The sequence below is a fragment of the Dendrobium catenatum genome, unplaced genomic scaffold, assembly GCF_001605985.2.
Source record: "Dendrobium catenatum unplaced genomic scaffold, ASM160598v2 original_scaffold_125794, whole genome shotgun sequence".
Lineage (NCBI taxonomy): Eukaryota > Viridiplantae > Streptophyta > Magnoliopsida > Asparagales > Orchidaceae > Dendrobium > Dendrobium catenatum.
The window spans coordinates 186,479-201,798 of NW_021444229.1; the positions used below are offsets into that span (position 1 = coordinate 186,479).

Here is a 15,320-nt window from a genome sequence, read left to right on the forward strand (position 1 = left end):
GTTGTGGAATTGTTATTTGGTATTCGTTTGCAGGTGTGGAAATTTGATTGTTGCTGGGAAGGAAATTTTGTCAATGCTACAGGTTTCCGGCGGATTGTACGCCGGAAATCCGCAGTGAAAGAACATACAACGAATTGTATCGTGCGTATCGACGTCTTCCTTCCGTCGGCAACTACCGGCGCATCTTCCGGCGCCAGTTCCGCCGCTTCTTTCTGCGCCGATTTTGCGCCGCAAACAAAGCCGTGGATTGTCTACGGAGAACTTGTGGCGTTTTTTATCCGCCGGTACTTACCGACGGGACAATCCGACAGAAACTTACCGTCGCACTATGGCGCCGGAATTATCGGTTGCAAGTCGTCGGCACCAACCCGATGTTTACGCCCGGTAAGACATTGTAAGTGCGCCGGAACGTTTTCCCGCGTATTACATTCGTCAGAAAAAATTGTATCGACGCGACCGAAACCGGCGTATGAATTTCCGCCGAAACGTGCTGCCGGAAACCTATAGTTCCGTCGGATTTATCTATATGTTCCGGCGGATTTTAGTCCGCCGGTAATAACGTGTTTTCCTTGTAGTGTTTTATATGTTGTCAATTATCTTCTTGACATTTTTTGTCCCATTTGAAGCGGGACATCTTTCTTCATCAGCTTTCGAAAATGGCTGGCACATACCCACAACAGATTATGATATAACCATTGAATGAAATTCAATTGCCCTTATAGGAGAGCGACGTTGACGAAAGGTTCATTATAGGTTGAGCATCTCCATTATCAATTGATGCTTATTGGGGTCATAGCTCGATTCCTTGGCGTATGAACCATGAACCCAGAAAATTTCATAGAGCTACGAAGTCATATTTTAAAATGAATATCATTTTCAGATCGAAGCTTTTATCCATCTAACTACGACCTCACGATCATTAGGTGGTCATTGCGGCCTGCATACTTGACGACAAGGATCATAGGTATATTCGGACCTTCTTGAATAATCAGCTCACTCAAATATGTGCTATTACCCCGCTGATAATGGGCGGAAGCATTCTTTCAAGCCGAAAGGGCACATGACCGTTGTAGCAAAATTATACCGATGAGAGTTCAGAATGATATGTTTTCATCTTTCAGCGCGCCATAATTATATGGTTGTACACTAACAGATCCGCACATGAAAAGATAGACATATTCATAGTTGGACCGTGTTATCATACTAGAGTTAAACCTGGGGAGAAATTATACTTTCGGGCATGGTACTTTGATTCCTTCGAAAGGTACTTCTGCACAACTGAACATCTGAGACATCATCTTGCAAGTATAATTTTATTTGCAATTGAGCGATTGTCTCGTACCACATACTCATGTGGAGACGAGCTACAGTCATTGTAATAATGCACATGAGCTTCCTATTTTTCCGTATCATTGTTCGAGCTACAACTTTGGAGCAATACTGGGCTAATCATCGTTAGGCATTATCGTTCTCATCACAATGAATGACAACGCCAATTCAAAAATTCTTCTTCTTCACGCTAAATTAGGCCGATCTACTCTTTGTAAGTATATGTGTGTGATGGATGCAAGAGGCACATTAGGATCCCCTCTGCAAGAAGAGGTAGATATGTTAGGTTTCTTGAGCATCCCCATATTTAATGCACCTTCGAGGGTGATTTTCTCTGAGCTGTCGCAGAGAAGACCGCGTGGACTACGAAATACGATGTCTGTATTGATATAGACTGCATATCTCTTCTTACAAAACACTGCACCTTGCTACGTAGTAGTAGATTCGTAGTCTATATGTTGAATTAAAATTTCCACATTAATTACTTCCTTGCAGTAATTTAGTGTTAATTCTTCTTAGATTTAACAAGGGACCTTATCTTTCTTCTTGGTCCACTCCCTAGGTGAGGCAACCAGCTTTTACTTCTGTTTGGAAAGTAGTAGGCTAATTTTGAGAGAGTCAGGCGTTACTCTTCTTTCACGTCCCTCTTTGCTTTCTCGCATTCTTAGTTTAGGCCATGCTTATGCCAGTTTTTGAATTTTGATGCCTTGGCCTCCAGAGAGCTTGAGGCTTTCGGCTTTTTGCATGAAACTATTTTGTCATTTTAAACTTTTTACCTGTGCGACAGACAAAGGGCTAAATGATTTAGAGATCCTGAATCTTCTCCGATCTCTGAGGTATTATCAATAATTTTGTAGTGTTGCAGGGATGAACCATAACTCATATGCAATCATGGCGACCCAGAAGCACCTTGAATTGAGGTGTCCGTATCATACATAGGGAACTTAGCTCTGTATAAGTCCCCAAAATTAAAGGGGAGTGAAAATGATCCAGGGTCTTTTCTCTTCTCATTGAAGTGTGTACATAGCTTATCTTGTCTAAGTGTTGCAATCGAGGAACAATCGAATCTTAGAGTAGCCTTCAGATTATGAGGATTATTGGAAGACCCAGGATCGTCAGATCCGGGCGTTCAATATATATAATACCAACCGTACCACATCCATTTGCTATAATGATTAAGGGGATTGTGAATATTTAAAAAGTCGATATCCTCGAGCTGCACGATCTTCATTACAAACAAAGGATATGATCAACAAATTCCATTCCGGAGCTTGTAAGCACACACTGATGTTGCGAATCACTCACAAAAAAATACGTTAATCTCTTTGGGATCCTTTAACAGCCTGATCAAGCGTCTCCCGACAAGATCTTATTAAGATACTTACAATGGGTTTTATTAATATTGCAATTTACATCGAAAGAGTTTTCTGAGCAATATTCTCAATATATAAGGATGATTATCAAAATCTACTCACTATATAGTTTGAAGCAGTCAATTTTTTTTAGAGGTCCTTGGGGAATAATATTCATCATTAACAATATTCAATTCCTTATCTTTATTGATAGACACCATTTTCTTGTGGAAATGGGTATTTCTTGTCACCTCCCACTAGTACACCTTGGTACTTTTTTGGTAAGACTCATTTGATGTAGAAAGCATTCTCTTCAGAATCGCACCTGTCGTGTCTAAGAGATTCACTTGTGATAGAATCATCTGCAATTCATTGCTTCCATTTCGCATTTAATCCAAGCGTAATGAATCATTCTTCATTTAGAAATATATCCTCTATCTGAAATTCCAATAAGCGACACCTTTGGCCACTTCTTCAACAATTCCTCCTTGTGAATATTTTTATGTTAGCCGAAGATAACTCGACATGTTCCACAGAAGCGATTCTATTCTGCTTCTTCTACTTTTCTCTTATCTTTAAGCTCCATCATGAAGTTGACGACTTAATAGGCGCCTCGCAATATGATGATATTCGCCCAAACTTCAATATTAGCTTTTAGTTGCAGTCTTCTTTTCCTTTGGCTTCTTTGATATGTTCTCTTCGTTAGGAAAAATTTTAGATTTTGCTTACCAACTTTGAGAGCTTAGCTTGGCCAGAGGTGAGGTTTGAGGTGCGGAGATGGTAACAGACAACCACTTTAAATTTTACAACATGGCCTCATAGAAGATTTCCACTTAACATCATGAACTCCCTTAACTATTTTCAACATTTTGTTGTCCTTTAGTAGACCACGTTCTCCCATTGTTTATTCTTGAATTTAGATTTTTTTCATTGTTTCTTTTGGCAAGGGTACGAAAAAAGGACGTTGACCACTCGGGTGGTTTTTTCTAGGATGAATTTAACAAGTTTATATGACAAGTGAATTTTCTCCTTTACTTTTTTTTCCAACCAATTTTTAAAGACTAGCCCATCTTCAATTAGGGTGACTAATTACCAGCATGATATCGAGCAATAGTTTGGGTTGGCCAATGTGTAGACTCGTCAAGGCCTATTACACGCAATTCATAGATTAGCCTTAAGTGCTTGTCGGAATAGTTGACGACATTTTTTTCTCTTGAATGAATATGCTTATTAATCTGTCTCCTAGAGGATGATAACGTTCTATCACCAGCTCCTATTGCTTGTCTAGGCGCTCTCCTCCATCAGAAAAGGCTCGAGGTTTAATATTTCTCCCAAGTATACTTTGGTTAGAAGGTTGGGATTTATCGACTGCTTCTCTTTTTTCTTCTTTATAGCAGGTTTGTTGGCCTTTTTTGACATTATACACTACCTACTTCCTGTTAATCAGACTTGGAATAATATTGTGGAGCGGGCTTCGGCCCTTCCTTGCTGCCTTGAACTTTTAGCCTTTTAGCATTTGTAAAAATAGTGCCCTTGAAATTTTGATAAATTAGCTCTAAAATTTTTGTCACTCTGTCCAATTAAATCCAGAAGTTGTAATGGAAGCTATGCACAAGAAGGTTGTATTTTATCGTTACATTTCCCATTAGCAATTGAACTGCATTGTTGTATCTTCCAGCTGATGTTCGAATTTCAAAGCTGATATTTGCGCCAGTGGGTTTTATATATTTCGTCACTAACTCATTCCTTCTTCCCTTTATGGTAGTTTTTTCGTCGCACTTAGCGAATCTTCCTTTACAAATAAGGCCTATAATTTCACAAATATTTTAATGAAATCATTGGTTAAGTCCGCATGCCATTCGAAAGTAGTTGCAGTCAAGCTGCCTAAATGGAATTGTCGAAACAACAGAGCGTGTGCCTCCCGTATTCTCGCAACTGGCTTAAACTGTGTTAGGTTGATGTATGGATTATTGTTGTCGTTGAAGTATTAAACTTTGGATAGAATATCCCTTCGGATACGGCATCTGGTCATATTCTTTGGGTTACATGCGACCTTTGTCTATCAACTTCTTTGTCTGTTCAAAATTAATAATGGCCTTTAATATTTTCAGCTGAATTAAAGCCCTCTAACTTATGCGTCCGTTTACAGGTTCGAAGGCACTCGCCATATTTTGTGGAGTACAGCTGGCAGGTATTGTCATTTGACTTCATTGCCGGACTTCAGTTACACCCTTTACTCCAGAGGCTTTGGCACCTGGGATTTGGCGGGTTTGTCTTTGCCGAGTGCTGCTTGCAGCTGATTGACGGGCTGGAGCATAGCATAGGGCAGGGCTAACAAAGCATTCATTCTGCATCCTCTCCATCATTGTCGCCATTTTAGTCATCATCTCGACATTTTTGCATTATACTGAGAGATTCTTGTTTTCAGCATTCTGCGCCCTTCATTGTAGCCTCACTTGCCTTCCTCATTTCTACAAGTCTGATAGCTACAACGCGCAGAAGGATTCTCATTTTAGCCTTTCTTCCTCTCCTTCTTCTGAGGAGAGGACACTTCTGTTGGGCAACAGGCCTAGCTTTTATTAATGATGTCGGTGACCACGTCTGCATGGTGGCGATCGCGATTCATCCTCAACATCACACGTCTATCATCATGAAAAGGCCTTACCATTTAAACCACTTCGAATTTCATAATGTTCATCATCATCATCCTCTCTCTTCTTCTTGTACCCAGATTTTCGAGAGGCGTCGCCACTTGGATTTTGATTAATATCTTTGAAAAGAGTATTCTTCAATCTACAGATTGCGGTCAAATGGAACTTCTTCCCTGATCGAGATAGGTGAGTGAGTGGGATCCCCTGGAGAAATCTTAGGGTGTCGACCCGTCATGGGTAACTGTCATTATGAGCCTTCTTTTGGACACATTTCTGACGACTTCAGTTAGCAGGGGCAGATCTCTGGGAGACTGTGTCGGATGTCATGCTCATAGTTTCTCTCTTTTCTTTTATCTTCTTTTTTCGAGGGCTCAGGCCCATCCAAATTTGTTTTTTCTTCCGCTGAGCCCTTTCAACAGCAGATTCATTAGACACAAGATCCAAGTGTCATGCCTGTGTGCTTTCACGAGCTTGTTGTCGCTTCTCCTCTCTTTTCTTACATGCCAAATTGGAATGTGGCCTCCCAGTGCTCTAGTATGATAATGGCATTTGGGTTTTTTCCCCAAAGTGGATTTGGCTTCTCATCTCAGTAGGATAGTGTCAGGGTGTCCTGCCATTTTTTCATCTTAGTAGGATAGTGATCGGGGCCCATGTGGATCGGGTGCCAATGTAAGTAACCAATTCAATACAGAATCCGCAAAATGAAATTCTGTCTATACACCAATATGAAGTGTTTAGTTTTCACACACGGGAATGTTCGGATATTATGCAAGCAGTTCATACCTAAATACTTAGAAAGTAAAAAAACAAGGGGATCAAGCTGTTCCTTCTATTTTCTTCGTCGGATTAAACCATTTTTCCTATTTCCAGCTTGCTATCACGTTCGCTATGTAAGCAGTAACCTTCCTCCGCCCAAACTTCCTTCAGTAATAAGAGTGGTCTGTTTACACCTTCTTAAGGCCTCTAAAAAAACTTAATAAAGAAACCCCAACAATCATAAACACTAAGAATATGGTCTAAAACAATGAAATTAAATGGGAAAGAAAACTGACCAAATAGGAATGGTCGAGCTACGGTTAGGTAAGAAGAGGGGGTAAACGAGCATCTCATGGCCCCGCAGCACACAGCAGCCCAAGCAAGGAGACGAGGTTGGCGATGCTAACCTTGAGAAGGAAGCCTACCTCATTTCGTAAATTCTCTTAACCCTTGCCGCGAGTCCCAAAGCCAGTTGCTTCACTTGCAATCTCCTGCCCATGCCATCACTCCCTGAATTCCAAAAATTTTCCCCTTATGAAATTTGAGCTTATTATATTATTAAAAAATAAAATAAAAAAACTGGAATGAGCAGCCGAACCATAGTGATCTCTCCCAAGTTGAGGTACAAGCCTCATAAAAAAAAACTCGAGGCGTAAGCATCGAGGCGCACGCAATTTGGAGCCTGGAAGAGGCGTACACCTCACCTGTGTGAGTAGTCGGTTGATGCCAGAATGAAGCAGCATCCAGTTGATGACAGCAAGTCTATTGGCCTAATTACAGCAGTGTCCCAACATTCGAACGGTCATAATGCTATTATCGGGTGCCGTGGATTTTGCTGTTGATGTATCACATCATCGTTAATCTAACACTCCACCTTTTAACATGATCGATACAATTATTTATCATTGATGGACAGTAATAGCTCATTCTTTTGATATTGACGGCATTTTGGGACCTGATTGGTATGCTCCACAGAGTTATTCATGAACTTCTGCCACCGCCCTATCGGTTTCTTTGGTCCCTAGACACCATAGCCACATTTGGTTAAAATCTCGTTGATGCAATGTGTTGTTGACGAACGCGTATCGCAACGCCCTCTTCCGGATTTACACAACCAATGACCCGTCTACTGAGAGTTTGTTTTCTCTAAAGTAATCAATGAATAGCTGCCTCCAATCATCTGCTCCTTCAACATCTAAATAATAGCACTATGATTTTGAAGCTTGACTAGACTTATGTCTTCCCTTGGCTGCTTGATGTTTCTCTGGCTAATTTTCGATATTAACTGGTTGACGAGATTGAGGATCAACTAAAGTTGTATCATATTTGTTTGAATTTGATATTGGTGGCTCAAGGACCCGACAAGTGTAAACTCCAATCAACATGGGCTCCTCATCATCCATATTTGTCATTTCTTTAGCCAATTTGGCTAGGCAATTGCTTTACTGTTCTGGGCTCAGGGAACTCGAGCTAATTTGATGGCTGGAATTTGTTTCATAAGCTCAAGAACTCGCCGATGATAACAGGCAAACTCGAATTTGATGATTTTGTAAATTCCAATACCTAAGTTATAACAAGTTGGGAATCACCATATATTTGAAGGTTTTGGATTCTGATCAATATTGCAATCTCCAAACATGTTATCAAAGTCTTGTATTCAACTTTATTTGTCGACATTAAAATGAGACCGATGCCAGCTTCCGATGTCATCTTGAGCTTTTGCCAGATTTTGAGGTTGAGCATACTAAATTGACGACACTCAATCGAAGTACATTTCCCATACTTGTAGTTTCTCCTTTTTCTTCGACATACATGATATGTTTGTCGGGTAGATCATCATTGAGTGGTGAATCTACAGGGATAGGATATGAGGCTAGAAAATCTGCCAACACCTACCCTTTCACTGTCTTTTGCGGGATGTATGTGATGTCAAACTGCAGTAATATCACGACCCACCTAGCTAAGCGACTTGTCAACGCCAGTCTTGTCATCAATAACTTCAGTTGATTGATCATTGATATTAGGGTAATTTTGTGGGAGAGCATGTAGTGGTGGAGTTTCTGAATTGGAAAAATTAGTGTCAAATAATGTTTCTCAATAGGAGAATAGCATATCTCTGCTCCAATCAACCTCCAACTGATGTTGTAAAGTGCATTTTCCTTGCCTTCTTTATTACGTTGGGTGAATAATACTCCAACTCTCCAAGGGACTCATCTAGTGTTATAGTATATAGGATGAGAGACTTTCCTAGAATTGGCACAATAAAAATAGGTGAATTCAACATGTATCTTTTGATGTTGTCAAATATTTCTTGACATTCTTTGTCCCATTTGAAGAGGACATCTTTCTTCATCAGCTTCGAAAATGGCTGGCACATACCCAACAGATTCGATATTAACCATTGAATGAAATTCAATTGCCCTTATAAGGAGCGACGTTGACGAAGGTTCATTAGTGGTGGCATCTCTATTATCACATTGATCTTATTGGGGTCGATCTCGATTCCTTGGCGATGAACGATGAACCCCATAAATTTTCATGAGACTCCGAAAGCATATTTAAAATGATTCATTTTCAGATCGAACTTTCTAATCCTCTCAACTACGATCCTCAGATCACTTAGGTGGTCATTGCGGTCCATACTCTTGACGATAAGGTCATCTACGTATCATTCGACCTTCTGATAAATCAGCTCATCAAATATGTGCGTCATTACCCGCTGATAAATGGCGGAAGCATTCTTCAAGCCAAAGGGCATGACCGTGTAGCAAAATATACCGATGAGAGTTCAGAATGATATATGTTTTTCATCTTCAGGCGCCATATTGATATGGTTGTACACTAACGATCCATCCATGAAAGATAACATATCATAGTTGGACGTGTTATAAACTAGAGTTTAAACACTTGGAGCAAAAAATTATCTTTCGGGCATGGCTTATTGATATCCTTTCGAAGGTACTTCTGCACAATGAATCTGAGACATCTTCTTGCAAGTATATCCTTTATTTGCAATATATGAGGATTTCTTCGGTACCACATACTCATGTGGAGACGAGCTCATCATTTAATAATGCCGACATGAGCTTCTATTTTCCGTATCATTGTTCGAGCACCTTTGGAGCAATACTTGGGCATCATCGTAGGCATTATCTCTCCATCATCAATGAATTCGACAAGCCAATCAAAATTTTCTTCTTCACGCTTTACGACTTTGTAAAGTATATTGTCTGGTCCGGTCCCTCTGCTAAGAGGAGGTAGATAGAGTGTTTTGAGCTCCCCAATATTATGCACCTCTCGAGGGGTGATTTTCTTGAGTGTCGCAGAGGAAGACGCGTGACTACGAATACGATGTCTGATATTGATAAGCTGCATATTCTTCTTACACACTGCACCTTGCCCGTGTAAGTAGATTCGTAGTCATAGTTGGAATCTAAAAATTCCACATTCTTCTTCCCTTTGGCAGTAAATTGGTAGATCTTCTTAGATTTAACAAGGATGACCTTATCTTCTTCTATGTCACTCCCAGGGTGAGGCACAGCTTTACTTGTTTTGGAAGTAGTGGCTATTTTGGAGAGAGTCGGTGTTACTTTCTTTCTCCCTCTTTGCTTCTTCTCACATTCTTGTTTAGGCCACTTTGCAGTTTTTGAATTTGATGCCTTGGCCTCCAGAGAGCTTGAAGGCTTTGGCTCTTTTGGAATGAAATATTTTGTCTTCATAAATTTTTACCTTGTGGACAGCAAAGGGCTAATGCATTAGAGATCCTGAACTCTTCTCCGTCTCTGAGGTATTTCATATATTGGTGTGTTGACGGGATGATACCGTACTCATGCAATCATGGGCGACCCAGAAGCACCTTGAATGAGGTGTCCGCATCAATACATGGAACTTAGCCTCTGTATGAAGTTCCCCAAATATAAGGGAGAGTGAAATGATCACAGGGTCTTTTATCTCTTCTCATTGAAGTCGTGTACCATTAGCTTATCTTGTCTAAGATGTTGCAAATCGAGGAACAACGATCTTAGTGCCTTCAGGATTATGAGATTTATGGAAGACACAGGATCGATCAAGATCCGGCCAATTATAAAACCAACCGTCACTCTTTGCAATAATGTATAGAGGGTGATTGTGATAAGTCGTTCCGAGCATCACGTCTTCATCAACAAAGGTGATAATCAATTCATTCCGGGCTTGTAGCACCTCTGGCATGTTGCGCTCAAAAAAATACGTCTCATATCTTTTGGGATCTTTAAGAGCCTGAATCAGCGTCTCCCGAAAGTCTTTAGATATTACAAGGGTTTTATATATGCTGAGTTGTGCTGGAATTTTTCTCATATAGGATAAGATGTTATAATCTATCCCTTTAGTTGAAGCATCATTTTTTTAGGGTCCTTGGGGATAATATCATCATTAACAATTATCTCATTCCCTTTATCTTTATTGTAGACCCATTTTCTTTGGTGGAAATGGCAGTTTCTTGTCACCTCTCAACTGTACATTGGTCACTTTGTCTGGCTAAGACTCATTTGATGAAGCATTCTCTTCAGAATCGGCCACTGTCGTGTCTAGAGATTCACTTGTGGACTCAGAATCATCCTGCAATCTCATTTGCTCCATTTGCGATGTTATATCGAGGTATGAATCATCTTTATTTAGAAAATACATATCCTCTTCTGAAATCCATTAGCGACACCATTTGGCCACTTCTTCAACATATTCCTCCCTTGTCGATATTTTTAATGTAGCCGAGATAACTCGACATGTCTCCACAGGAAGCGATTCCTCATTTGCTTCTTCTACCTTTTCATCTATCTTAAGCTCCATCATGAAGTTGACGAACTTAATAGGCCGCCTCGCAATATGATGATATTCGCCCAAACTATCAATATTCTTTTAAGTTGCAGTCTTCTTTTCCTTGGGCTTCTTTGATATTGGTTCTCTTCTTGGAAAATTTTAATTTTGCCTTACCATACTTTGACGAGCTAGCTTGGCCAGAGTGCAGTTTGGAGGTGGATGGATGCGTAACAGACAACCACTTTAAATTTACAACTGGCTCAATAGAAGATTTCCACTTAACATCATGAACTCCCTTAAACTATTTCAACATTTTTGTTGTCCTTTAGTAGACCACGTTCTCCCATTGTTATTCTTGAATAGATTTTTTTCTATTGTTTCTTTTGGCAAGGGTACGAAAAAGGACGTGACCACTCGGGTGGTTTTTTTCTAGGATGAATTAACAAGTTATATGACAAAGTGAATTTTCTCCTTTACTTTTTTTCCAACCAATTTTTAAAGACGTAGCAATCTTCAATTAGGTGACTAATTACCAGATGATATCGGCAATAGTTTGGGTTGCCAATGTGTTTAGACTCGTCAAGCCTATTACACTGCAATTCTAGACTAGCCTTAAGTGCTTGTCGGAATAGTTTGACGACATTTTTTCTCTTGAATGAATATGCTTTATTAATCTTCTCCTAGAGGGATGATAACGTTCTATCACCAGCTCTTATTGCTTGTCTAGGGCGCTCTCCTCCATCAGAAAAGGCTCGAGGTTTATCATTTCTCCCAAGTATTAGCTTTGGTTAGAGGTTGGGATTTATCGACTGCTTCTCTTTTTCTTCTTTATAGGCAGGTTGTTGGCCTTTTTTGACATTATACACTACCTACTTTCCTTTATCAGACTTGGAATAATATGTGGAGCGGGCTTCGCCCTTCCTGCTGCCTTGAACTTTAGCCTTTTAGATTTGTAAAAGTGGCCTTGAAATTTGATAAATTTAGCTTCTAAAATTTTGTCACTCTGTCCAATAAATCCAGGAATGTTGTAATGGAAGCTATGCACAAGAAGGGTTGTATTTTATCGTTACTATTTCCCATTAGCAATTGAACTGCATGTTGTTCTTCCAGCTGATGTTCGAATTTCAAGCTGATATTGCGCCAGTGGGTTATATATTTCGTCACTAACTCATCCTTCTTCCTCTTATGGTAGTTTTTTCGTCGCACTAGCGAATCTCTTTACAAATAAGGCCTATAATTTCACAAATATTTTAATGAAATCATTTGGTAGTTCGCATGCCATTCGAAAGTAGTTGCAGTCAAGCTGCTAACGAATTGCCGAAACAACAGAGCGTCGTTGCCTCCCGTATTCTCGCAACTGGCTTTAAACTGCGTTAGGTGATGTATGGATTATTGTTGTCGTTGAAAGTATTAAACTTTGGGATAGAATATCCCTTCGGATATGGCATCTGGTCATATTCTTTTGGGTACATGCGACCTTTGTCTACCAACTTCTTTGTCTGTTCAAAAGTAATAATGGCTTTAATATTTTCACTGATTAAGCCCTCTAGCTATGCGTCCGTTACAGGTTCAAAGGCACTCGCCATATTTTGTGGAGTACGCTGGCAGGTATTGTCATTGACTTCATTGCCGACTTCAGTTACACCCTTTACTCCAGAGGCTTGGGGCACCTAGGGATTTGGCGGGTTTGTTGGAGCGCTGCTTGTAGCTTGATTGACGGGCTGAGCTAGCATAGCAGGCCTACAAAAGCATCATTCTGCATCCTCTCCATCATTGTCGTTTTAGTCATCATCTCAGTTATTTTTGCATTCTACTGAGAGATTCTTTGTTATTCGCTCTCATTTGTAGCCTCACTTGCCTCCTCATTTCTGCAAGTCTGATAGCTTCAACGGTGAGAGGATTCTCATTAGCCTCTTCCTCTCCTTCTTCTGAGGAGCGGGCACTTCTGCTGGCAACAGGCCTAGCTTTATAATAATGTCGGTGACCACATCTGCATGGTGGCGATCGTCGATCATCCTCAACATCACCGTCATCATCATTGAAAAGGCTTACCATTTAAACCACTTCGAATTTCATAATGTCATCATCATCATCCTCTCTCTTCTTCTTGTACCCAGATTTTCGAGAGGCGTCACCACTGGATTTCTGATTCATATCTTGAAAAGAGTATTTCTTCAATCTGCAGATTGCGGTCAAAATGAACTTCTTCCCTGATCGAGATAGGTGAGTGATGGGATCCCCTGGAGAATTCTCTAGGGTGTCGACCGTCATGGTAACTGTCATTATGAGCCTTCTTTTGGACACATTTCTGACGACTTCAGTTAGCAGGGGCAGATCTCTGGGAGACTGTGTCGGATGTCATGCTCATAGTTTCTCTTCTTTCTTTTATCTTCTTTTTTCGAGGCTTCAGCCTCCAAATTTGTTTTTTCTTCCGCTGAGCCCTTTCAACAGCAGATTCTTAGACACAAGATCCAAGTGTCATGCCCTGATGTGCTTTCCACGAAGCTTGTTGTCGCTCTCCTCTCTTTTCTACTATTGCCAAATTGGAATGTGGCTCCAATGCTTCTAGTATTGATAATGGCATTTGTCAATTGGATTTTGGCTTCTCATCTCAGTAGGATAGTGATCAGGGTGTCCTGCATTTTTCATCTTAGTAGGATAGTGATCGGGGCCCATGTGGATGCGGGTGCCAATGTAAGTAACCAATTCAATTACAAGATCCGCAAAAGAATTCTGTCTATACACAATATGAAGTGTTTAGTTTCACACACGGGAATGTTCGGATATATGCAAGCAGTTCATACTAAAATTACTTAAGAAAGGTAAAAAAAACAAGGGATCAAGCTGTTCATTCTATTCTTCGTCGATTAAAACCATTTTTCCTATTTTCCAGCTTGCTATCACGTTCGCTAATGTAAGCAGTAACTTCCTCCGCCCAACTTCCTTCAGTAATAGAGAGTGGTGTTACACCTCTAAGGCTCTAAAAACTTAATAAAGAAACCCAACAATTCATAAACAGCTAAGAACTATGTCTAATAACAATGAATTAAATGGGAAAGAAACTGACCAAATAGGAAATGGTCGAGGCTACGGTTAGGTAAGAAGGGGTAAACGAGCATCTTCTGGCCCGCAGCAGCACAGCAGCCAAGCAAGGAGACGAGGTTGCGATGCTGAACCTTGAGAAGAAGCCTCACCTCATTCGTAAATTCTCTTAACCCTTGCCGCGAGTCCAAAGCCAGTTGCTTCACTGCAATCTCCTGCCCATTGGCCATCACTCCCTGAATTCCAAAATTTCCCCTTATGAAATTTGAGCTTATATATTATTAAAAATAAAATAAAAAAACTGGAATGGAGCAGCCGCAAACATAGTGACAGATACATATTGGTAATAGCTTATTCGAGCTTTTCCACTTTCCGCTGTGAACAAACTAAAGTTTTTTAAGGAGATGCAATGTGAAAATCTACAATATAAAGGTCAATTGTGAAAAACTGTATAAGAGGAAACACCTTGTAGACGGGGCCAAAGCCACCGCGGCCCAGGAGATTATCATCCGAGAAGTTACCAGTAGCGGCCACCAGCGTAGCGAGGTCGATGAACAGGTTCCAAGAGGGCTGAGAAGTAGCATCCTTATCCTTTCCTCCGACTCCATCTCCTCCTCCTCCTCCTCCTCCTCCGTCGCCGCCGCGGCCCCTCCAGGGCCTTCTCTGCCAGCAGCAACTGAGCCAGCTCAGGAGCCTCATCACTTCTGCTGTGATTACTTCGAACAAGCGCCGACCGTCGGGCATACCATCGACGGAGGATCGCCGGATTTTTCGGCGCCGGTGATGAAGGAAAAGGGGCAACAGGAGCTGAGGATTTCCGTAATGGCATGAATTGATTAGGCAGGCTGGATCTGTCGTTCTTTATTATATGGTCATGTAAACCTATTACTCTTCAATGATACTCAAGTTTATTTAATAAGACAACCTGATTGGATCAAATTGCCTTTTAATTGGAAATTATATTTAGTTGACTTCTGACTTGCTAAATTGTTGATAACTACTACACCCTGCAGGTACAGTTCTTAAATTATTATTATTATTTATTCCAACATACTGCCTGTGAAGCTACTTTGTCAAAAGTTCTCTGTTTCTTCTGGAAGTGGAGCTTTGCCAGGACGGTGGCTTGGTCTTGCTTCTTCGGCCTTAAGCGACTGGCGGTCCCATGTGTCGGGAATAGTATCATCTGATTTTTGAGATACCATTTCTTCATCATTCGGAAATAATTGAGTCATTTGCTCCCAATAAACTTTTTGCAAACGAATTTTAATCTGCTCAGGAGACTCATGGGGATAACGTGTTTAAACATCTTTTGAATATTTTTTAAGAAAAATTCTGCAACAAGGGGTTGTCTTTGGTTTTTGATAAGGTTATTTTGAATTACCTTATCAATCTGTTT

The 15,320-nt window shown here is 40.5% G+C and overlaps 1 protein-coding gene across 1 annotated transcript in view; it reads right to left on the reverse strand.

Annotated features, from left to right (window-relative positions):
• The window catches only part of LOC110100603 (putative G-type lectin S-receptor-like serine/threonine-protein kinase At1g61610), a 39,908-nt gene extending 25,109 nt beyond the window's left edge, over window positions 1–14,799 (reverse strand). Inside the window, exons 1-2 of the mRNA XM_020828181.2 lie at window positions 14,390–14,799; window positions 13,950–14,160 (exon numbers count right to left, since the gene is read on the reverse strand). Of these exons, the coding sequence (XP_020683840.1) occupies window positions 13,950–14,160; window positions 14,390–14,668 (490 nt within the window). The 5' untranslated portion in view covers window positions 14,669–14,799. The remainder of the gene's footprint in view (window positions 1–13,949; window positions 14,161–14,389) is intronic.
• Window positions 14,800–15,320: the final 521 nt, after the last annotated feature.